Consider the following 23,755-nt stretch of genomic DNA (forward strand, 5'->3'; position numbering starts at 1 on the left):
TTCTAACAATGAAATATTCTACTGTCATTGTTAGAGTGATATATATGAAACAGATTCACATTAGCCTCATATTAGATTCATTACTCCATCAAATAGTACTATAAGTAAATATTTTATATCGGTAATATATTAATGGTACATAATATATTTACTCTTATCATGTTAAATTTACTCAAATTTAAAATTATCTTTTTTATATATATATTTTTTGGTGGTGAAAGGTTATATAGAAAAGAATTAGTTTTATTGATTCTAATGATACAAAGAATATTCGTATTGCTTTTATATTAGCCTTTCACAATCATTTACTTGGGTTTCTACATTTTCTTTGTTAAATTTTATGTTTTATATTAACACTGTTAAATATTTTAAGTAAATGCACTAAGGTTTTAAAATAATACAAAATTACTAAATAAAAATACTTTAATGTTATATATGAATTTCATTCATCTTATTCAAAGTAAAAATTTTATCATTTATTAGATATCTTATATAATACATTAATTCTGATCACACTAGAACAGTAATGTTAGATTAACTACATAATATGGAATGTAAGGATGCACTATGATCAATTGAGAAAAAATGCTTTAATTGGTGTGTTGCTTGTTTACTTCTCAGAACAAAAAAATTAAATTTCAGTTGCCACTACTCAGCCCATTTTATCTTAAAAATATTTATTTATTCAAATGGCATTTGATTCTATTTTAACTTTGCAAAATTACTGGTAAATGCAATGCATTATTTCTTTAAATCAGTTTAATAAAACTCTGTGACACTGTTTATGCCTAGAGAGTAAAACTTTGCAATATCCTTCAAGCTTGGCAATATCCAATGCATCCTAAAATTATGCTGTAGAAAATTAACATTACTTGATTCTTGAATGAAGTGACACTTATTTGTTTAATTCTCAGAATAAGGAGGGCATGCATGATTAAAATGTTACAATTCATTAAGTTGGAAGTAAGGACAATTGTATGACTGACATGTAAATATGACTTGAATTGGAGCATTTCGTTAAGTAATAATGTGGAAGGGGATTATAATGATATTGTTATTACAAACCCTTACACGAAAAGGGTTAAAGCTGTTGTTATAAACTGTTAAGGAGAAGGACTATTCAGAGTTAAAAGAAAATCATGTTACAAAAGGTTAATGTTGTTTATGAAAAAGTACCATGAATAACAGATGTAATAAAATTTAAGTAATAATCAATTTTCAACTTCAGTTTTTAATCTGCCATTTTATGACAAGTTATTTGCTATTTCACACATAATATTGTTACCATTAGAAAGGTTAGACAGAAATTTTTGTTTTAGAGTAGGAAATATGCACATAAAAATGGACAAATCAATGAAAAATTAAAATAAGTGTAATTTTTATTCCTTACCCCTTGCATGCAAAGGTCTAAGGAGTATTCACTTATGAAGGTAGTTTTTCCTGATCCTGTTGGCCCAGTAAAAACTGATAACTCTCCACGGCGATGTCCTTTCAGGAGTCTGTTTAGTGCTGGATATCGCTTCCACTGACCAAATAAAAATAAAAAAAACACAATGACAATAAGGTAATTTGTGATTCATGATTACAGTAAAAACAATTCTCTACAGTAAAAATACATTTAAAATGACATGCATTTTGATATAAATAGTTTGCAATAATATATATATATATATATATATATAAAAATTTGATAGTATGAACCAGAGCTATGATACTCTCCAGAAATTAAAACGAAAACAATTAAAAAAATCGAAAATCTTACATTACAGTAAGAAATAATTAACAATAATTAAAAATCAAAAGAACAACACAATTAAAAATTAACTCAAAAAATTAATTTAACGAAATATTGCAAAATGATTTTCCTTCCTTTAGGAAAATCCTTTTGCAATTTTTTCGTTAAATTCATTTTTTGAGTTAATTTTTAATTGCGTTAAATTGATCTTTGTGTTCTTTTGATTTTTAATTATTGTTAATTATTTCTTACTGCAAGATTTTCAATTTTTTAATTGTTTTCGTTTTAATTTCTGGAGAGCATCATACGGAAGTGCTCTACGTATCATATTGAGGTAAACTTCTCTTATTCTTTTACAAATATTAAAAAATATATATATATATATATATATTTTAAAGGAAGCAACAGTTTAAGATATTATTAATAATAAAATAATAATAATAGTTTTGGACCTGGGACACTGCTATATGCAGAAAGCACCCAACGACCATAATTGCTACATAAGTTAGTAGTCGTGAGAGGCAATGTGTTATCGTTACAGTACTAGTAATGCTAAGTATGGAGAACAAAGGGCTTTACCTGCTTATTGCCACTTCCTCTTTTGATTTCTGCGGCTGGCCCTTGAAAAAGGTGCTGAGGTCACAGGACGAATAGCACTAAGTTATTCTTATTACTTCTCCTTTATCTTAGCACCTTCCTTTGTTCACCATGATAGTGATTTCTGTTCCGTTTGCCCTTTTTTCTCCATACTTAGCGTTACTAGTACTGTAATGTTTGCAGTACTATTGATAATTCCCTTGAAAAAATTCATTAAACAGAAATTTCGTTATAAAGAAATATGACCTTTTCAACAATGAAAAATACTATAATTCAGAAATATAGTAAAGGATGGGAAATAAATGAGCAATAAGTGGGAATGAATAAATTTTCTAATGTTTTAAAGCAATTAATTTATCAATATATACATATTAAGAAATGACTACTTACATGATGCACACAATGTATTAGTACACTTTTAAGAATTATGTCTTAAAATACAGTGGAACCTCTCTTATTACGAACTTCTATTTAATGAATTTCTCTATATTATGAATTTTTTCACAAAACGTTGCGCCTTGAAAGGAAATTACACGTACAATTAACCCCATATAGCAAAGTGTTAGTCTCTCTATAACGAATTTTTAAAAAAAAGTTAGCAAAAGCATTTTTAAAGATTTTCAAGCATTTACTTCTAAACAGCCGTTCAAATATACGGCCTCCTTTCCTCCGAAATTGCTCATTAGCATCTGGAATTAATCATCCTTTTAGTAAACACTTGTGGCCATTGATGCCTGTAGGAGGGTCTTTGTTTCATTTTTGTTAGTCATAAAACCAAATGGGTTTTCTTAAAAGTGGTCATGACTTTGCAATAAATAGGGTAGATTTGTAAATTGATGTTGGCTAAGGGGAAAATGAAATTCGCTGCGACGGCAATACATAGAATGCTTCGATAGTTGGTTTTTAGTAATGCCTACTAAGTGACATTCGCTTCTCACCTCAACCATACCACGGGACCTTCCTGTCAATAATTATATGATAGTTTTTGTACATGTCCATTCTCATCTAACTGGACTCCCAGTAGATGGTTTTAATGAATTTTTTTAAAAATTTTGTTCTTTTAGAAAAAATTTTTAAAAAAATTTGTCATCAATCACATAGGCTAATGCTCTTTTTTTTGTTGTTTTTTTTCTGAACAGTAACATACACTATACATTAACCATAAATTTTCTTTTGTGCATATACACTAGTGTTCAAAGAAAGTGCATCACCCCTTAAAATTGTAACTGTCATCCGAATAACGTATATGGCAATATTTCTTACAGATGGCATCAGATAAGATTGACACATGGGGGATGATGTAATATTGCATCAGCTGTTACTTTCAGCTATATAAGCATGCCCTGCAAGAATTGCAGTCATTCCTTGCTTATGTCAAGATGGCGCATTGTGTAGTTGACATCACGAAGAAAGAGTGCTATTGTTGCTTTATGTGAGAAAGGATGTTCTTCCTGTCATATTGCTTTTAGAGTGTCTTGTAATCAGCTGACAGTGAGTAGATTCCTTTTCAAACTCAAGAATACTGGTTCTGCTGATAGGAAAAAAAGGAACTGGATGCAAACGAGTCTCTATGCCAAAACAGGAAAGCATTTTGAAGCAGTTATGCTTTAAAAACAGTAAAGTTCCTTCGTCTGAGCCAAAAAGAGAATGGGAAGAACATACAGGAGTGGTAGCAAGTGCAGTAATAGTCAGAAGATGCCTCTTCAAAAATGTACTTGTAGCCCATCGTCCTAAGAAGAAGCCCCTCCTCACACAAAAAATGAAAAAGGCCCGATTAATTTGGTGTAAGGAGCATGTCAAATGGACCCTCGGGCAGTGGAAGTCAGTTATTTTCTCGGATGAAAAGAAATTCAACCTGCATGGCTCTGATGGGAGACAAACAATTCACCGTAGATGTGATGAAGAATACCATCCAGACTGTATAGTGTCTACAGTGAAATTCCCTACCAGCCAAATGATATGGGGATGCATTTCATATCGCAGAGTATGTTACCTGCAGTTTATAAAAGGTTCCATAAATGCCAATAGATACCTGGCTATATTGGAAGGCAAATTGCTGCAAACCATTGGAGACCAAGCCAAGTAACTGCATCTTTCAGGATGACTCTGCTCCTTGTCTTTGGGCAAAAAGTGCAAGTAGGCACTTCTGTAGTTACTTTAGCTTCATTTCTGTATTAGAGGTTTAACAGTAATGTATTTACATTTGTTACAGGTGAAAAAATGGTTGGAAGAACGGTCCATTACAATGCTTAGCTGGCCAGGAAACATCTCAGACCTGAATCCTATAGAGAACTGTTGGCATCATGTGGAATTTGCAGTTGCCAGAAAGAAACCAAAGACCCTTTGTGAACCTCAAGAAGCCATAATTCGTGTTCAGAACCACGAACTATCAGTTGATTATCTTCAGAAATTGATCTTGTCAATGCCTTGATGGTGTGCTGCTGCTGTCATCAGAGCCAGAGGCCGTTCAACTAAATATTAGTTTGCACCTGGTGAACTTTTCATTTTGTTTTCCATTTAAAATGATAAACTGAAACAAATTGAGGGCTTCTAATAACATTTCAGCCATAACTGTCTTGTTTACCAAAACTGTTGTATAAAGGTTGCAAATAGGGCTTACAATACCGAGATCCCGGGATCCCGGATACCAGGATCCCGGTCATTTTTTTCCAGTATTCAAATACCGGTATTGATACAAAAAATACCGGTTTTTTGGTACTAATTTAAAAAAAAATAATTGTTTATAATTTAATCACATAAAGGTTATAAAATCATCTTTATGTGATTATGACGTCATTATCTCTACTAGCAAATGTTCGATAAATCATTGATAGGATATCATGCAACATTGCAACCTGTCCACAATTCTCGGACAGCTTCATGTGTGACCATATCGTAACTCCCAAGTCCCATTCCTCCACTACTGACTTTAGTTCAACTCCACCAAGTGTATAAGTTATTTTGGGGTTACTGTTCCCCAGATGTAAGACCTTGCATTTTGCTGTAAAGCATAGCTGCCACTTTTCTGACCATGCCGGAAGTCTATCTAGGACACTCTGAAGAAGCCCTGCTTGGCGGCGATCATTAACTACTCTACTGATCTTTACATCATCTGCAAGTTTAGACCTCATGAGGTCTAAACTTACAGATGATGTCCTTCATAGATGTCATTTAAGATAATCAAAAACAACATTGATCCCAATACTGATCCTTGGGGAACCCCAATTCTTACATCAATCCAATCTGAAGAATAACCATTTATCACAACCCTCTGCCTCCTGCCCTGAAGCCATCCAGCTATCCATCTAAGGATTTTCCCTATGATTCCAGCCTGCTCCTACTTATAAAGTAACCACTCATGTGGGACTGAGTCAAATGCTTTGCTGAAATCCAAATAAACAATGTCGAAATTATTCCCTAAATCCAGCTCACGAGTGACCTGTCAAAATGACTAACCAGATTTGTTAAACATGATTTTCCCTTTACAAAACTATGCTTTGTATCCTACAGAATTCCATTTCCATCTAAATGATCCTGAATTCCATCCTTGATCATTGCCTCCGTGATTTTCCCTACTACTGAAGTTAGACTGGCTGGTTGGTAATTTCCCGTTACACTCCTAGAACCACCTTTATGTTCCAATTTACACCAATCCAACAGAATCTCTCCTGAGTCCAGTGATGCTCTCATAACTAGCCTTAATGGTTCAATGCACTCACTCGCCACCTCCTTTAAGATTATAGGGTATATGCCTTCAACCACAGGAGCCTTACTCGCCTATAGGCACAAAAGTTTTCTCATTAAATAATCATTTGAAATTTCAACATCATTATTTACATATTTTTCACTTCCATAATATCTCATTGACACAAACGGTTTTTTTTTTTATGTAAATATCGATGCAAAGTAACTGTTGAGTTCATCTGCAACTTCAGCTATGGTATCTAATACTATCCCACGTCCATTACATAAGGGTCCAATCTGATTTGTCCTTCTGTTCTTTACATTTATATATGTGAAGAATTCCTTAACTGCACTCTTTGCTCTCTCCCAGACTCAGTAAAGATACTATAGTGAAAATTATACTTTGCTTAATAAAACATCTTTCTCCTTCAGAAAATGATGAACATAATTCAACCATAGAAGACCAACATGGAACAGAACATCGGTGTTCCCAAATTCTTTCCAAAATAAGAAATTGCTGGGTTCTGAGGAGATTTTAAAAGATAAACTTGATTCGTAAATTAATGAAATACTTTTAACTATTTTTTCTAAAAATGTTCAAAGCCTAGAAAATACGGACTGAGAATGTCTACAGTTATCTCAGTACAATAGCACCATCCAGCATAGAAACCGAAAGGGCGTTTTCTGCTGCCAATCAAATATGTACCAAAATTAGATCCATTTTAAACAATCATACTATTGATTACTTATGTTTCCTAAGAGCTCACTTTATTCAGATAGGCAGTGTGGATGCTTAAACATAACTAAACTTTGCAGTAACAATATGTATTTCTTTGTTTTTAGAATAACTGTATTTTAATGATTTTTTTCAGAATATTTATTATTGCAATAAAAGTTTATTTAAAACATGAATTCAAGTAATTACAGTACTTGTTTTTTCCTTACTTTATTGCACCTAATTGTCATCGAAATTTATTGAGAAAAATGTTTGTTTTTAGAATACAGTAAACCCCCGCTATTCGCGGGGGTTAGGTTCCTGAGAAATGTCGCGAATACCGAAAACGCGAATACTGAGTTATGGCTCCCATAGTAATAAAGGGGTTCCGTTCCAAAGTATGAAATATATAAGAAAAACAAGTCTAAAATTTTGTCTATTTATATATTATATGTACCTTCATAATATGACTATGTACATAGACAGTACATAATGAAATGCAAGCATATGGCATCGAAATGAAAATAAGAAACAATTTAATAATAAATGTAATATTTATTAGAAATTTCAAACAAATCTTTCAAACCAGCGCCTTTGCTAGCTAAAAAACGTATCCCGCCAGTGCTATCACCAGTTTCGCTAAAGTGTTGATAAAGGAATTTTGCATTTTCACGAATGATGAGTGAACTTAACGGAATTTTATTTTGAGTTCGGTCTTCTATCCACAGATTTAAAGCGTTTTCCATTTTTCTAATTTAACATCACGAGTTACAGAGCAAATTTTTGAAGCAATTAGCGCGTTTTCACGGACACTACGGCGGATTTTTTCTTCCGATTTCTTGATTGATCGTACCGTTGACTCGTTGATTTTATAATGTTTTGCCACTGAGGAGACACTTTCACCATTAGAAATTTTGTGTTAATAACTCAATTTTATTCGCTAATGTTATCACATTCTTTGATATTTTCACATTTCTCTTGTTATCCGTAGCCATATTTTTGTACGGGTTAGAAAGAACTCGTCCACAATAAAGTCACTTTCGTCCGTTAACACATTCGAAAAAAAAGTGTTTTACACTGCAAAACGGTAATTTATCACTTTTGTAAGCATATCAATTTATAAATTGATAAATTTATTCAATTTATAAGCATATAAATTAAAAGTAAACGACGAAAACTTCCATTACAAGCGCATACTGAACAAGGATTAGCGAAAAACACCCACGCTCGCGATTTTGTCACCCCTCTCCCCCCACCCACTGAGCGCTGTTTTGACCGGGAAAGATAATTTTAGCCACGCCCATGTTTTTTTATGGCGGGAAATGTTCACGGCGCTTTAAAATTCAAATTTTTTCAGGTTTCATTTTATATCAGCGATCGCGAATACGCGAAACCGCGAATACAGATACCGCGAATAGCGGGGGTTTACTGTACTGGTATCCCGGTTTCATAAATTAAAAATATCGAAATACCGGTATTAAGATTTTGACCAGTATTGTAAGCCCTAGTTACAAATGCACATTTTGGAATATTTTGAGAGCACCTGTCAAATATTACTTAGCTTTGCCTTAACTATTAATAAATATCTTTTGTTTATATTTCTATTTGTGATGCTAGTCATTAATGTAACATACCATATCATGAAAAAGGGTTAGAAATGTGAAATTCCTAGGTGATGCACTTTCTTTGAACAGCAGTGTATGAATGAAAGCAGAATAAAAGAAATTCTCAACGTCGTATATTTCTTCAAAGTGATTGATAGGAAAGGTCATGTGATACTGTTGAATTTACAAGTGAACATCATTGAGTAGGCAGTACTAACAATTCACTATATGGCTAACACAGTGAAGTTTGCGGTGGCTACATGGGGTATGTATCGGCAAGAGCTGCAATCGAGTAAATTTTACAGTTGCGGAAACAATGTTGAAGAGAAAGTGTTTAAGTATTAATGATAAAGTCAAGATTCTTCGTAATATTGACCAGAATTTTAAGAAAAGAGATATTGAAGAGAAATATAGCATACCTGCAAGCAGTTTATCTATGATTTTAAAAAATTGAGAATCAATTTTAAATGCAATTGAAGGAGCAGACAAGAAGCGAATTAAGTTGTGTATATACGAAGATGTTGATAAAGCTGTTCTAAAATGGGTTCAAATGATACATGAAAAGAATATACCAATATCAAGTCCAATAATTAAGCAACAAGCTCTGAAATTTGCACAGTCCCTTGGACATACAGAATTTAATGTGAGCACTGGGTGGTTAGATAAATTTAAAAAGCACCACAGAATTGTGGAAAAGATTATTTGTGGAGAAAGTGTTAATGTAAGCAAATAAGATTGCAACAGTTGGAGGAACAATACCTTAAAGAAGATTTTGGAAGAATATGATCCTAAGGATGTTTTTAATGCTGATGAAATGGATTTATTCTTTAAATGTTTACCTAATAGAACACTTGCTTTTAAGGATAAATGGTTTGGCAGGGAAAAAAAAAGAAAGCAAAAAAAGAATCAGAGTGCTAGTTGGAACCAATATGACAGGAAGTGAAAAATTAAGACTTTTAGTCATTAGAAAATCAAAAAACCCAAGATGTTTTAGAGGCACAAAATCTTTGGAAGTTGACTACACCTTTAATAAAAAAGCATGGATGACTAGTGATATTTTCGAAGAGTGGATATTAAAACTAGACAAGCGTATAACAAAAGAAAAAAGAAAAATCGTGTTGATCACTGACAACTGTCCAGCACATCCTGTCAATATTTCTGTCAAACTTAAAAGTGTGAAGCTGTTGTTTTTACCACCAAACATAACGTCAAAACTCCAGCCAATGGACCAAGGCATTATTAAAAATTTTAAATTTCATTATCGAAAGAGAATAATAATGAAGATTGTCAATGTGTTCCAAGAAAATAGAAACTTGGAAGTTACAATTAGCCTTAGATCTGAACTGGCACAAGTTTGGACAAACAATGTCACTGAATACACTATTCAATATTGTTTTTCGAAAGCAGGATTTGCATGAACACAGAAGTCGAACGACAACTGGAAGAACAAGATGAACTACCCCTTTCACAACTGAAAAACTTTTGGACATTAGAATCATCCAGAAACATTGAAAATGAAATAACACTGGATGGTTATGTTTATGTAGATCAAGATCTGGCTACAACAGAAGATCCAAATGAAGATGAAATACTGCTGAACAGTGTTAGACGTGACCATGATCACAAAAAAATTAACGATGATGCTGAAGACACATCAGAACAATGCATAGAAAAGCCAACTCATGAAGAAATGATTCACGCTTTTCAAACAGTTCTTCTGGGTCTACAATTTTGTGAAAATGTTCCTGATAATGTTTTTAATGCTCTGAATAAATGTGAGGTTTTCTTTGAGAATCAGACATTTTGTAACTGTACCGTGCAAACCAAAATTACCAATTTTTTAAAATTTGTGATACTTATCGGCAAAAATTGTGTAAACATAATTTAAATAAGTACGTTTTCGAAATAAAATACATTAAAAATAAATTTAGATTCGTTTTCATTTTCTAATAAGATAACAATTTCCGATAAAAAAGATATTCTCTGTATAACGAAATTTCTCTATAACGAATTTTTTCACTGGATTTATCGAATTCGTTATAGGTAAGTTTGATTGTATTTGGTTATTTTTTGTTGTACACTGGATTCTACTGTACATCATTCATAAAAATGTTTGCATTTTTTTAAACACTCAAATATTGTCACATTTACTTCCCACTGATGGCCTTGATGCAAAGTTTCAAATGCTACCAATATTTCTTGTTTGGAAGTTTTAATATTGCCCTCATTTTAATCCAACTCATTGTCGATTTTGTCACTGGTTCTTTAAATATGCTCCAAAATGTTAGAGTCACTCAGATATTCAGCTACTATGGCATCATCGTCAACTCCTAAAAATTCGTCATGAACAATTTCTCCACTGATCAAACCTTGCTTGCAACTCTTTCCATGACTGCTCAATGCCTTGTGGTAGTTCATCCCTCTCATCACCATTAATTAGCATTTTAGCAAAACCTGCTTTTGCAAAACAATTCTTAATTGTTGTTTCCGTCACATCTTGACTCCACACTTTCTCTACCTCTGATAGGCACATCCACAAATCTATAATAGAATCTCTAGGTTGATTGATTTTTATTCTCGGTATAATTATTTTTTTTCAGTATGTGCCTTCGGTAGTCATTTTCAAATTCCTGATAATGCCTTGGTACATTGGCTGCAATTTAGATGAGGTATTTGGAGGGAAGAAAACAAGCATCATTTGTAAGTTTTGAAATTACCAAGTGAAGGTGGGCAGGGCACTCGTTATTAATTAATGCAATTTTTTTTTTTTCTTTCGTCATCTTTCTATCAAAATTTAAAATCCACTGCTCAAAAATTTCACTTGTCATCCAGATTTTTTGTTGTAGTTGTAGTCCAAACTCTTAACAACTTTACTCCTTTGAAGCATCAGAGTTGTTTACTTTTGCCTATTACCAAAAGCTTCAGTTTTTCATTACCAACCATATTTGCACATAAAAACTGTAATTGTTTCCTTACTATTTATACCACCTAAACATTTATCACCTTTAAAAGTCAGTGTCTTTCGGAAACATTTAAAAAACAGACGTTTCATCAATGTTTAATATGTCTTTCGGCTCGTAGTCCTCCATAATTTTTTTTTTTCAAAACTGTTTCTTTCCAATGGGTATAGCCTTTTTCAACTGCAACTCCACTTTCATCAGAAATAACTTTTTCAAGTAAGTCGGTACAGTACTGTATAGGTTATATCAGTTATACTTCTTCCTTTTAGCCATTGCTGACCCACTGCTGGGCAAAGGCCTCTCCCAAAACCTTCCATCTTATTCTATCCCGCGGTGTGGTTGGCCAGTTTCCTCCTGCAGGGTTTTATGGGCACCACTAAGTTGTAGAATGTTTTAGCTCTTAATTCGTGAAATTAATCCTTTTAGACAACATGTATTAGTATTGCTGAAGAACAGTGAATAACTAATAGACATACCTAATTAAATTTATGGAGTACACATGTACATTTATGTTAGACTGTTAAAGAATATAAACAAAACAATATACAAAATACCTCCTTTGGAATTGTAACCTAAAATCTGGTTGACTTTTTCGGGGCCAGTTACCCAGATCGAAAGGAAAAATGATAAGGGGGATTCCATTTAATAAGTGGTTCCTTTTCCCATATTTTTATTTTTGATGCTCTGTCAAGCACGATGCAGTTTATAGGTCAATACCAACTCTGCTCTTAACTATACATTGGTTTCAGTCATCTTTGCAACAAAAAACCATCCACAGAATTTGAGACACTATTTTTAGAAGTGTGCAACGTATCAACGGTATCAATATTTTTCATTGGAGGGTTTTTGTTTTTTTTTAAGCATTTTCAACCTAAGCAGTTAAAGCAGACCATTTTCACTTCACATTACATCACTATATACCTGAGTACTGTATACAGGTCTGGAGGCCTCATTTTAAGAAGGATGTAGAGCTGCTGGAATGAGTAGAGAAGGGCAACAAGATTAGCGAATGGAACAAAGGGTTGCTCTTATGAAGAAAGGCTTAAGTTTTGCAAATTACAGTGTCTGGAGACTAGGCACCTGCAAGATGATCTGATTGAGGTGTATAAAGGCTTGAATGGTTTGAGCATGCTCAATGCTGATGGGATTCTTTCTCTTGCTCAGAATAATCGCCTGAGAGGGCATAAATTCAAATTGAGGAAAGACGGTTGTAGGATAGATGTGCGGAAATTTGCCTTTAGCCAACAGGTAGTTGATTGCTGGAACAAACTTCCATCTGTCATTGTAGAAGTTGATAGCTTAAATAGATTCAAGGCAGAACTAGACAGACATTTGGAGTGAGTGGATGAGTGAAATGAGAAGGGTTTTTTTTTTGGCTGATGCTATATAAGCTTGCTTTCTTGCATTATGTGCCTTTACTAATGCTAATGACATCATCACAAGCCACACATTGGTAATGACAATTAATACATTTCTCCTAATTGGGCAAAAATGGATTTATTATTTCTTCTTCTTTTTCTTGGGAGAGGTGTTGACTTCTGATATGTTCATTTCATTTAATGAAATGAAAAGAATTTCTGAAATATAAAAAGCTTGGAATTGTATCTTAAGCTATTCTTCTTGAGGATCTTCTAACAGCAGACTCTTCAGAGGTTATACTGGTGGTGTTCTCTACATAATAGTTACTGATAAGTTTTCTAAAGCCTCTTGATCTTCTTGAGTTGACATTGAAAAGATCTCTTCGAAATTTTCATGAGTGTTCACTTATGTAATCTGCCACCTTTATTCTTTTTTTCACTACTGAAAAGACTTTCAGGTCATTATGGTGTATTTTCTGTCATTAAATTTATTTTTACTTTCAGAAAAATGATTTTATTTGGTTACCTTGTAAAATGCTATATGAATCCTAGCAAAAATATAAATAAAATTAACAACAACTACCTTTACTCCAGCAACCTGCTCAGCATGACTCAGCTCTGCTAGTACATCTGGTCGAAGGGATGGAAAAGTGGTAATAGACTGATGATAAACTGGGGTTGATGTCTTTAAAACCTGTAATAAATTAAGATGCCTATGAAGACCCACTAATGGACTTGGATGATCTTCTTGCGGCCTGTTAAAAAGTATATATTTTTTAAGAATTTTCAACTCTAAAACTTATGCATTATAATTAGAATTAACCAAAGCATATTTAAATTCAAAACTAATTCTTTCAATAATATCTTAACTATTTCGCCAATTGTTGCAAGACTGCAAGTTTGGAATTTATAAAAATAAATATTATCGAAGTTAACTTGAAGCAATACATTTATCATGCCAAAAATGTAAGTCTCTACATGCAGATGGAAAGGGCAAGCAAGTGTGAATGTTTTATTATGGGTTACTTCAATCTGCTCTTAACTGATTGGAATAAGTGGGAGGGAAACACACCATCGGGACAAAATTTTAAAATAAACTAGATTATTATTTGTATCAGTGTGTTAGGAAAACACCAGGGTAAGTAGAGCTCATCATTACTCATGAATCAGATGGCATTACAGGGCTTAAGTACAGGAATCACTGGCAGGTAATGATCATGCAGTTGTTAGTTGGAAGATGAAGAAAGATGTTGAAGTAGTTAAAAGTTTTAATTTTAGAAAAGGGGACTGTGGTAGTTTAAGATGCTATATGGCATCTATTAATTAGGCAGATTGCAGAGGGACGGTGAATACTTTAGAATCATGGAATACCATCAAAGCAATAATCATGGAAGCCATGAACGCATATATACCATTAAGAAAATATAGCATGAAGAGGATGCTGGGATGGATGAATATGTTGCCAGTCAGTCTAACAGAGCAGAAAAAAGATACACAGTAATGAAAAGTACTGAAGCTTACAACAACTACAAGTTGATCTGTAACAGTACCATGGATAAAGGTCAAGGAGACCAAGACTGAGTAAGAGAAAGCACTAACTAGCAGAGCAAAGAATGGAGAAAAGGAGTTTTTCATGTATGTGAATACAAAGAAGAAGAAATATAATCAGATCAGAATCTTGTGCACTGACTGTGGGAAAAGTCTTAGATAACCCAGCTGATGTTGCTGATGAAATATACTTTGCATCAGTCATTACTGATGAAAGACCCTTTATGCTGAGGAGAGGCTATACAAGTGGGCTGAGCTATATGAAATTAGTGATTTTGAAATTATAGATGACTGTTTATTAGAAAAACTTTCAAGTCTAAAGGCAAGTAAGGCTCCTGGAGTTGATAGCATAAACCCAGTAATTTTGAGGGATGCAGCCAGAGAGTATGTACACTGAACCTTAGAGGTTAATTATTAGGGCATCTTTGAACTTGGGAGAGATTCCTTTGGACTGGAGAAGCACCAGTGTATCGCCAATACATAAAGATGATTCTGAGAGTGAAATTGGTAACTACAGACTGGTTAGTCTAACTTCAGTGGTAGGGTAAAATCTTACAGGCAATGATCAAGAGTGCAATTCAGGGACATTTCAATAGAAATGGCATTTCAAAGGACAGACAACGTGGTTTTGTTAAGGGAATATCATGCTTAAATAATCTGGTAAGTGATTTTGACACAGTTGCTCATGAGCAAGTTGCAGGGAACAGTTTTGAGATAGTTTACTTGTATTTTATCAAGGTATTTGACTCAGTCCCTCAGGAGAGGTTATGTTACTGTATAAGCTAGAACATGTTGACATTACTGGAAAGATTCTAAAATGGATTGCAGGGCAGAAGGCAGAGGGTTATGATTAATGGATATTCTCCAGGGTGGTGTAATATCAGAAGTGGGATCCTCAAGGATCGGTTCTTGGACACTTATTTCTGATTTTAATAAACAATATTGAAAAAGGGATTGAGGGCATGATGTCAAAATTTGCAGATGATGTAAAGATTGGGAGAGTCATTAACAATTTATGTCAAATAGTTCTCCATCAGGATGACTTGAATAGGCTTCAAGAATGGTCAGAAAAGCTTTGTTTTAATGCAGCAAAATGCAAGGTCTTACACTTAGGAAATAGCAACACCAAAATAATTCATACACTTGATAGGATTAAATTAAAAACAGTACAGAAAGAAAGGGATCTGGGTGTTATGATACATGAAGATATGAAGTTTTCTGAGCAGTGTAATCAGGTGGCCAGGAAAGTCCATGGTGTCCTATCAATGATTTATTGAAGAATATCCTGTAGAAATAGAAGATCATAATCCCAATGCACAAGGCAAATGTAAGACTGCATTTGGGCATACTGTGTCCAAGCATGAAGACCTCATATGAAAAAAATACACTGCGCTTCTTGAAAGGATCCAAAGAGGAGCAACTCACATGGTGCGATCGGGGTGACCATATGATAAAAGACTGATTATATGGGTTACAAACACTTCGCAACTGGGCATCTTAGAGGGCCATAATTGAGGTAGAATGAATAAAGGTAGAGTTTTCACTATTATAAAAAAATTCCAGAACTAGGGCCATAAATTCAAATGACAGGAAAATAGGTTTAGTTTTCTTTTAGCTAGCAAGTTGTCATTGCTGGAACAAGTTACCTATGTGAGGAGGGAAGTGCATAATTTGTATTTTCTTATTTAATTCTCTTTTTTTTTTGGCCAGTGTAGCAAAAGCTTGTGGCTTCCTTGCACTATATAACTAATGCTAATAGTAATACTATTAGAAGTAATTTTAGAAATATTACTATATTTTCCTCCTACTTTTATTTAGCTAATTAATGATTAAGTAGACTAAGAAATTCACATAGAACTTTAGAAAAGAAAGAAAAGTAAAAATTCCATGCTCTATCCATTTTTAGGTTTAGCTATATGTCAAAAATTATTAGCATAATTTCAATTTATTTTCGGGTGATTTTTAAGGAGTGGAGATAAGTAAATAAGTCTAGATTTATTCTTTGATGCATTACTGGACATATAAAACTCTCTAGAAGGGGTCACTTCACATGTTATCTAAAGTTTATGGACTGATTTTTACTAAATTACACATTCTTTTCTTCCCACACCCCCAACTTGGGATTATGGATTAAGTGCCTGGCTAACTTTGTTCCAAACTAGTTCTAAAATCTATTGCTATACCTTCCATGCACTTCCAGCTTCCAAAATAATTTATAATTATTGTTTAGCTGCAGCATCCCTTTATTTGTCTTGATTTCAGTGATATCTGCTATTCTGACATCATATGTCAAAAATTATGTCAAATATGTCAAAAATGACCTAGTTCATCTGCTAATCTCACTTCTTCGGCATTTAGGCCTTTATCACTGATAGTACCTATTTTTACAGTTATTCTAGTAGCACATTTAGCATTGTACATCCTAGTTCTCAGGCAAGCATGTTACAAACCTTGTTGGCTTGGACAAAATCTCAGTCAGTATGAGTTTTCATTGCTTTTTTTTTTTTTTTTTTTTTACAATATATCCAGTTTACTCAGCAGTCCACCTTCATTTATTCATAGCCACAAAGCTGGCTCTCTGCTAACAGGTTACACCACAAGAAGAGTGAATATTGGATCTGGACCCCAGCTGGTTACTTACAAAGGAAATGTGGTGGAGAAAGTTCAACTGTGAACACAATTATCCATACATCAACTGTGAAAATTAGTTCATTTGGGTGTGCAAAATTAATCAGTCAGGTAACAACAGTTTTTATATAAATATATATAATTACTGCCAATATGAATACAATATTTTGGTAGTATAGTGTTTATACAATTGGGTAGGAAAAAAATTCAATGGAAAATATTCATAAATGTCAGCAATATAAGTTTCCTCCTATAAGGAGTCTACCAGACTCATGTGATCAATAACTTTATGAAATTAAATGGATTGCTAGCTCAGCAGGTTGTTTTTATTTTAATTAATATCATTACTGTACTTCTTCAACATGTATTTAAACGGATTTAAATAAAAATAAAAACTGAAGCAGAAATCTCTATTGGTTGTTATGCTTTAAATGCCTAAACTTATCACACAAAATTTGAAATTATTTTAGTTACATTATGAAATTTTTCTAAAAATAACCATTGCCTTGTGAATATATTTTAGTATTATAATGTCAGAATAATTCTTGGCTGGAGAAAAAAATCAATGAAAAACATTTATAAACACCTTCAACTATAAGCTTCCAATATTGAAAGCTTATGAGGCATTCAGGCACCTGCTGATGTTATGAAATTTAATGCATCACCTAATTCATGGGCTAATTATTTGAAAAGCATTACCAATAACTACAGGTAATATAACAATGAAACAATACACACAAGAAAAATTTTAAAAATTACAGAAATATTAAACATAAAATAAGTAAAAGTATATCCTCGAGTAATATGGATTTAATTACAAAAATAGTACCTTATAAAATGACACCTTTTTTCTCCAAGTTTACGAGCAAACATTTTAGCAGCTTCCCATTCTTGCATATTGTTTCCAAACCAAATAATAATTTTACGAAAACGTTCTAGAAATGGCAGAACCTGCAAAATAAATGAGAAAGTTCAAATGTCAGCTTTATTATCTATTACCAATTTAACTTGTAAAAAATGTATATTCAAGGAATTATCAATAATTGCATTTATTTGTAAATAATATAATACAGTACAGAATTATCAAAATTGATGAATTCTCTAGATAAACTTTATTGCTAGACGAGATTAAACAAAAGACCATTCTGTTTAAAGCTATTTACTACATTCTTATATAAATTAAAAATACACAAATTAATACTTGATTTGTTAAATATTTGAATATTATATGAGAAGAAAATAATATACTTTATTTGATTAAAAAAAAAATCAAATTGCAGAATTCCACAAAACACTTTTTTTTTCTTTTTTTTTTATAATTCCTCAAAAACAACAACAATAATAAGTAAATAATTAATAAACAGAAAAATTATGGATTTTAATCTTAAAAATAAACATTTCTATTTTAGTGTAAAAAGAATAACCGTGGCACTACAACAACAAAGATTTATTACTCAGGTGTTGATGGAGCACTAAACCTCAGATGCAAAATACATTATATTTAAATTCTATATTCATAACTTTTTTATAAAATTCTTTATTTAAAAAATTAAATAAAAATTTTAACAAATCTCAAGTACACAGAGTGGCCCCCCCTGCAATTATTTCAGTTTTTCAGTCCATTCCCCAAAACAGACTTGTACAACAAAAAAATATACAGCATAAAAATGTAATATACGACAAAAAAATCCCCAATGATATCATAAGAATTGGTAATATCTAAGTATTACCTAATGCACCAAGAAAATCCTCCCAACAGCAACTATTATATCTCCACATATATTTACATTAACAAAATAGCATAAATAGGCACATTTTATAGCATAGTTTTCAAAGAGCACAACACGGACAAAACAAATTTAAAGTTGAACAGAAACAAAAGTTTCCGGAACGTAATCCAGCTCACCAGTTAATTAAAAAAAAGCATTAGAAAAGAACATACGGAATATAAATATTATATTTCACTAGTTTTTCAGAAATCAACATCAGTACCTCACTTATGATCTCCTTCTCATGCAAGTAATAATTTTCTCCTTCCTTAATCCTTGCAATTTTATGGATCAACAATCTTCTGCAGATGACTGTTGAAACAGATAGTGATGGATAGTGACTCAAATGTTTTATTAATAAATGAGATGAGTTATTTTAATTAGTGGAAAAACAATGAAGTCAAGAAAAACAATCAAGTCAAGAAATATTAATACACAATATGTAAACTGTGTATTCTATGACTCAGTTTTCTGTTTGTGTTATTAAGAAAAAAGGGGGGGGAGGAAATTTGGTCATGTTCAGAAAGAAGAAAATTTCTGGCTACAAAATTTTCAGGTAGGCAGGTCTGAAAATTTCCAACATATCTGCCTAAGATCAGCTAATAAATGGAAACTACAACATTATGCAATGTAAACCAATTAATATAACCAGTTATGATTTTAAAGCTTACTTCCAGGGGAAGAGCTACTGTTCCTCTTGGTAGGGCTATAGCTGGAACATTTGTTTCCTGTGTAACAGCGATGGCATCTAAAGGTGAAGCTGTAAGTACTATTTCCTGCTGGCTTTTGGTCAAACGTGACCAGCCAAAGAGAACCGCAGTAGAACACCTGAAGATTAACAATAATATCTCTGTGCTACTCACATTCAAAAAGTGAAAAAATATAATTTTTAAATGCTGATATTTTATGTTTAAAAAATAATGCATTGAAAACATTTCAAACCAATTTTAAGATATTTTAAAACACAGTCTTTCCAACAGTAAACATTATTTATCAGAGTAAGCAAGTAGCCATTTTTTTAATTCTACTTGTAATCAGTGAGTAATTTTTTTACAATATTGTTTCACCATTTATTATATAAACATTACATTTCTCTGCATTAATAATTCTAGCAATCTACGACCTGTCCTAAAAAAATTACATTTTACAGAAACTGGAACATACAGTGGAATCTCGTTAATACAAAACCTCGTTAATAAATTTTCACATTTTGTAATAACGAGGTCCCCCAAAAGTGTCAAAATTTTACTGTTGTTTTTTTTTTTTGGTACATACTGTATATCTAAGAATAATAATAAGTAATAATAATATCAAAAATAAATTAATAAAATAAAATAAAAACAAACGCTTTGTCTAACAATACAATAATAGGAATAACATATTTTTTAAATATTTTATTTTATTTTTTAAAATAAACTAAGAGAAAAGCAATATTAATGGAAATGAAAATTTTGTACAGTATATATTTTGATACAGTCGATTCCGGTTAATTGGGGCACATCGGGACTAGTGCATTTTGGCCCGATTAAGCAGCTACCCCAATTATCTGAAGTTTCACGTAAAAAAAGTTAAAAATACAGTGGACCCCCGCTTTACAATTGGTTTACTATACAATCAAATCATGTTACAATGGAGTCATCTAAGTAAAGTACCGTTCACTATACGATGCACTGGTCATTGTGATCACGTTTGTGAATTGAATTTTAGTTCTATTAAACAGCAATTCTAATTAGCAAAAATAGGAGGAATATTATCCACAGGCTATAAAAGTAAAAATATATTAAGCACAAATTTACCCTTTATTACCTTACCAATTAAAAAATTAAATGATACGTGAAAATCGGAAGAATATACGTGATAATAGGAATAATTAATACGCACTGTAATATGTACATACTAACTAGTTGACATTTCTGTTCACTGACATTTGTGGGTGGGGGTTAAAATTTAAAACAGTAAAAAGATAAGCAATCAATAACAAAGAACACGGCACACACAAATTGCAAGTAACACGATACGTGCAAGTGAGAACGGAGTAACAAGTTATGAATCTTTAAAAATAGGAATGTAGAGAAGATTATGAAAATTAATTTTTTTATATGATTGAAGATTTCATGGAAGCGTAAACACATTTTACCATAATAACCCACAGAATTCCAGCTGTCGGTATTATCACAAATTCAATAAGATCGAGTTTATTCTCCATTTATTATAGATTTGCACTAACAGAAAAGCCCAATAAACAGGTGACTGATAATTGTTTTATGGTTGTGACCTCCAGAAATCCGACCGAACCACAGGGTTCGGTCAGAGACAATCGTAGGGTGATCTCCAGTGCTGTGGTCTTCTGCCCTGATTAAACAGCATGTTGTCCCAATTAAGCGAAGTAAACCCTGGCTATTTTCTCGATTGGGTTCTGTTTTTAAAGATTTGCCCCAAATAAACAGCTGCGCCGATTAACCGGTGGCCCAAATAACCAGAATCCACTGTATATACAATATTTTAGTATCACAGTAAAAAGAATTACAATCTTAATATAAAAGGAGACATACAAACCATTAAATTTTTAATAAATTAATCTAATTTAAAGAAAGAATCCAACGTTGTTTGCACAGTTTTTGTCCTATTTGCATTTTTAACTACAGCACAGATGTTATCAAATGCAATAATTGTTTCTTTATCAACATTACTGCACGCCAACACATGTTCAATGCATTTTGGGCATCTTTTTTAGATGGCAGTGTGCATGCTTCTTCAATTTTGCTGTCACTGGTAACAAAAACATCATCGTTTTGTTTGGTAACCAGCAGCTCTTCTGGTATTGGCATTGCAGTGGTAGCAACTCCATCATCCACAAACTCTTCAAATTCACCAACAAAATCCATAAGCTCCTTCAAATTCCTCCATTCCTCACTGTTGCTATCACATTTATCTGCTGGACCAAGTTTTTCAATGATGTTCTCTCTTTCTGAAGCAGTTGATTATTACACCTGATGTAATACTTTCCCAAGCAATAACAAGATTACGGATAGCATCCAAGACATTTCAATTTGGCTGCAAATTGTTCCCTCCTTCTATGTTGCGGATCAAGTGCCTTATCAGGCAGGCTCTATATGCTCTCTCAAGGTTATAAATAATGCCTTAATCCAGTGGTTGCATTAAACTGGTGGTATTGGGGGGTAAAGACAACAGCAGTATATTTGTCAACTTAAGTGTCTCAGCAGAATGTGCTGTACAACAGTCTAGAATCATCAAAATGTCCTTTTTTCTGAAGCCATTCTTCTGTCCAATTTTGATAATCAAGACAAAAATTTTGACCATAAGCCAAGAACTTCTATTGGCCCCATAATCACAGGGATGTTGGTTAACTGCTTTAAAACATCTTGGCTTGGAAAACTTACCAATCACAAGTGGGCGTAGTTTTGTACTGCCATCTGAATTGCAGCATAACAGAACAGTGAGTCTTTGTTTACTTAATTTTCCACCATGACAAGACTCTCCTCGAACAGCAAATGTTTTGTTTGGTAGCAAATTATAAAATAAACCTGTCTCGTCAAGATTAAAAATATCCTTTGCCTCATATTTTTCAAGGATGGACCATACAGAACACAACTAGTCTATAGCCTTTTCTTTGTCAACTAATCCAGACTCACCGCAAACATTTTGCGAAATCAAGTTACTCCTGTCTTTAAATCTTTGGAGCCAGCCATTGCTGCATTTGAAGTCACTAATTCCATGTTGTTGAGTTAGATAATTTGCCTTTTCTTGTGAAATTGGACCTGATATTGGCAAATTAGATGCACACATTTGTTGGTACCACTCGAAAAGTTTTGTTTCAAGCTCCTCGTGTTTTGCACCACGAATTCATTTCCTGTTTTTCATCTCTGCTCCAGTGTCACACACTTCAAGTCTTTTTTGGTTTTTCAGTATTGTAGATAAAGTAGGTAAAGGGATTTTGTATTTCTTTGAAATGTCCATTTTGCTTCTTTCCATCCTATCAGCCTCTTGTATAATTTTTATTTTAATTTCCAGGCTTAATTCTGTCCGTCTACATTTTGTCGCCATAACACTGCTAGATAAGATTTAATATAAACAAGTTTTAAATTAATCTAAAGACACAAGTTCCGAAAAAAAGACATCAGCTCAGATAAAATGGCACAAAAAATAGATTTCTGTATATGATAGCAAGACTCTTTGAACTGGGGTAACAACTGCAACTGACCTTATTCCCATGGAAAGCGAGGGAGTGCATGTAAACAACTTAGAAAATCTTTTTATTCTTTTGTTAATTTTACAACTCATCCTTCAGAAAGATGTTTTTCAAAGTGCACTTGACATTGTAGCTACCATAAACTGCTTTTGTTTACACAAAACTAATTTCTAACAAGTCAGTGCCATCCTTCAGGAAGTAGGGAGCCAGGTGGCCGGGGGCAATAATCGGATTGCTCTGCCAAGATTTGTATTAAACATACAAAATGACAATATTTATTTCTCACGGGATGAAAAAGAACTTTGTAATACATATTAACCGAATTTTGTAATAAACGAATATATTTACATAGAAAAGCCTATTCTTTCGCAGGAGAATGGTATGCGCTTCATAACAACGAGTACGTTGTATAAACCGAGTTTGTATTAACGAGATTTTACTGTATCAACTTTCTAGTTTAAGAAAACCTTATGACATCTCTCACAAAATATGAAAATGAGCACTGTGATAAAAATCTATCCTTCAGACTTATCAGCATATCTTTACACGATACAATTATTTCCAATCCTGAACTGAAGCCAGAAACACAATTGTTTAGTGTTCTGCAATGAAATTTCCAGCACTGTTGAGAATAAGCAACACATTTCAAGCACAGTATGGTTTTTTTGATGAAGCTTACTTTCATTCAAACCAGTGTTCCCAAACTTTATATAGTATTTTTTTTTTTTTTTTGCGGCCCAAAAATATAAATGTAAAAAAATTTTTTTTTAAAGTAACACATTTTCTCTCTTCATTTTATAACCATAAATCGTTTATTATATGTTCCCTTTATAGCCTTTAAATAACTAAGCAGAGAATTAATGTGAAGAAAATAGAACCCATGTTTTTAGTCTCCACAGAAATATTTCTGGCATACCCAATTCCTCTCCCTTCGCCTTCAACCTATG

General features: G+C 32.8%; 1 protein-coding gene across 1 annotated transcript in view; it reads right to left on the minus strand.

The window, feature by feature from the left end:
- Nucleotides 1-23,755, minus strand: part of mtDNA-helicase (mitochondrial DNA helicase) — a 56,887-nt gene that overhangs the window by 13,838 nt on the left and 19,294 nt on the right. The window contains exons 6-9 of the mRNA XM_090383270.1: nucleotides 19,270-19,426; nucleotides 17,659-17,780; nucleotides 13,237-13,408; nucleotides 1,391-1,525 (exon numbers count right to left, since the gene is read on the minus strand). Of these exons, the coding sequence (XP_090239396.1) occupies nucleotides 1,391-1,525; nucleotides 13,237-13,408; nucleotides 17,659-17,780; nucleotides 19,270-19,426 (586 nt within the window). The remainder of the gene's footprint in view (nucleotides 1-1,390; nucleotides 1,526-13,236; nucleotides 13,409-17,658; nucleotides 17,781-19,269; nucleotides 19,427-23,755) is intronic.

This window comes from Mastigoproctus giganteus, chromosome 10 (assembly GCF_048544385.1).
Source record: "Mastigoproctus giganteus isolate SK-2022 chromosome 10, ASM4854438v1, whole genome shotgun sequence".
NCBI classification, from domain to species: Eukaryota; Metazoa; Arthropoda; class Arachnida; order Uropygi; family Thelyphonidae; genus Mastigoproctus; species Mastigoproctus giganteus.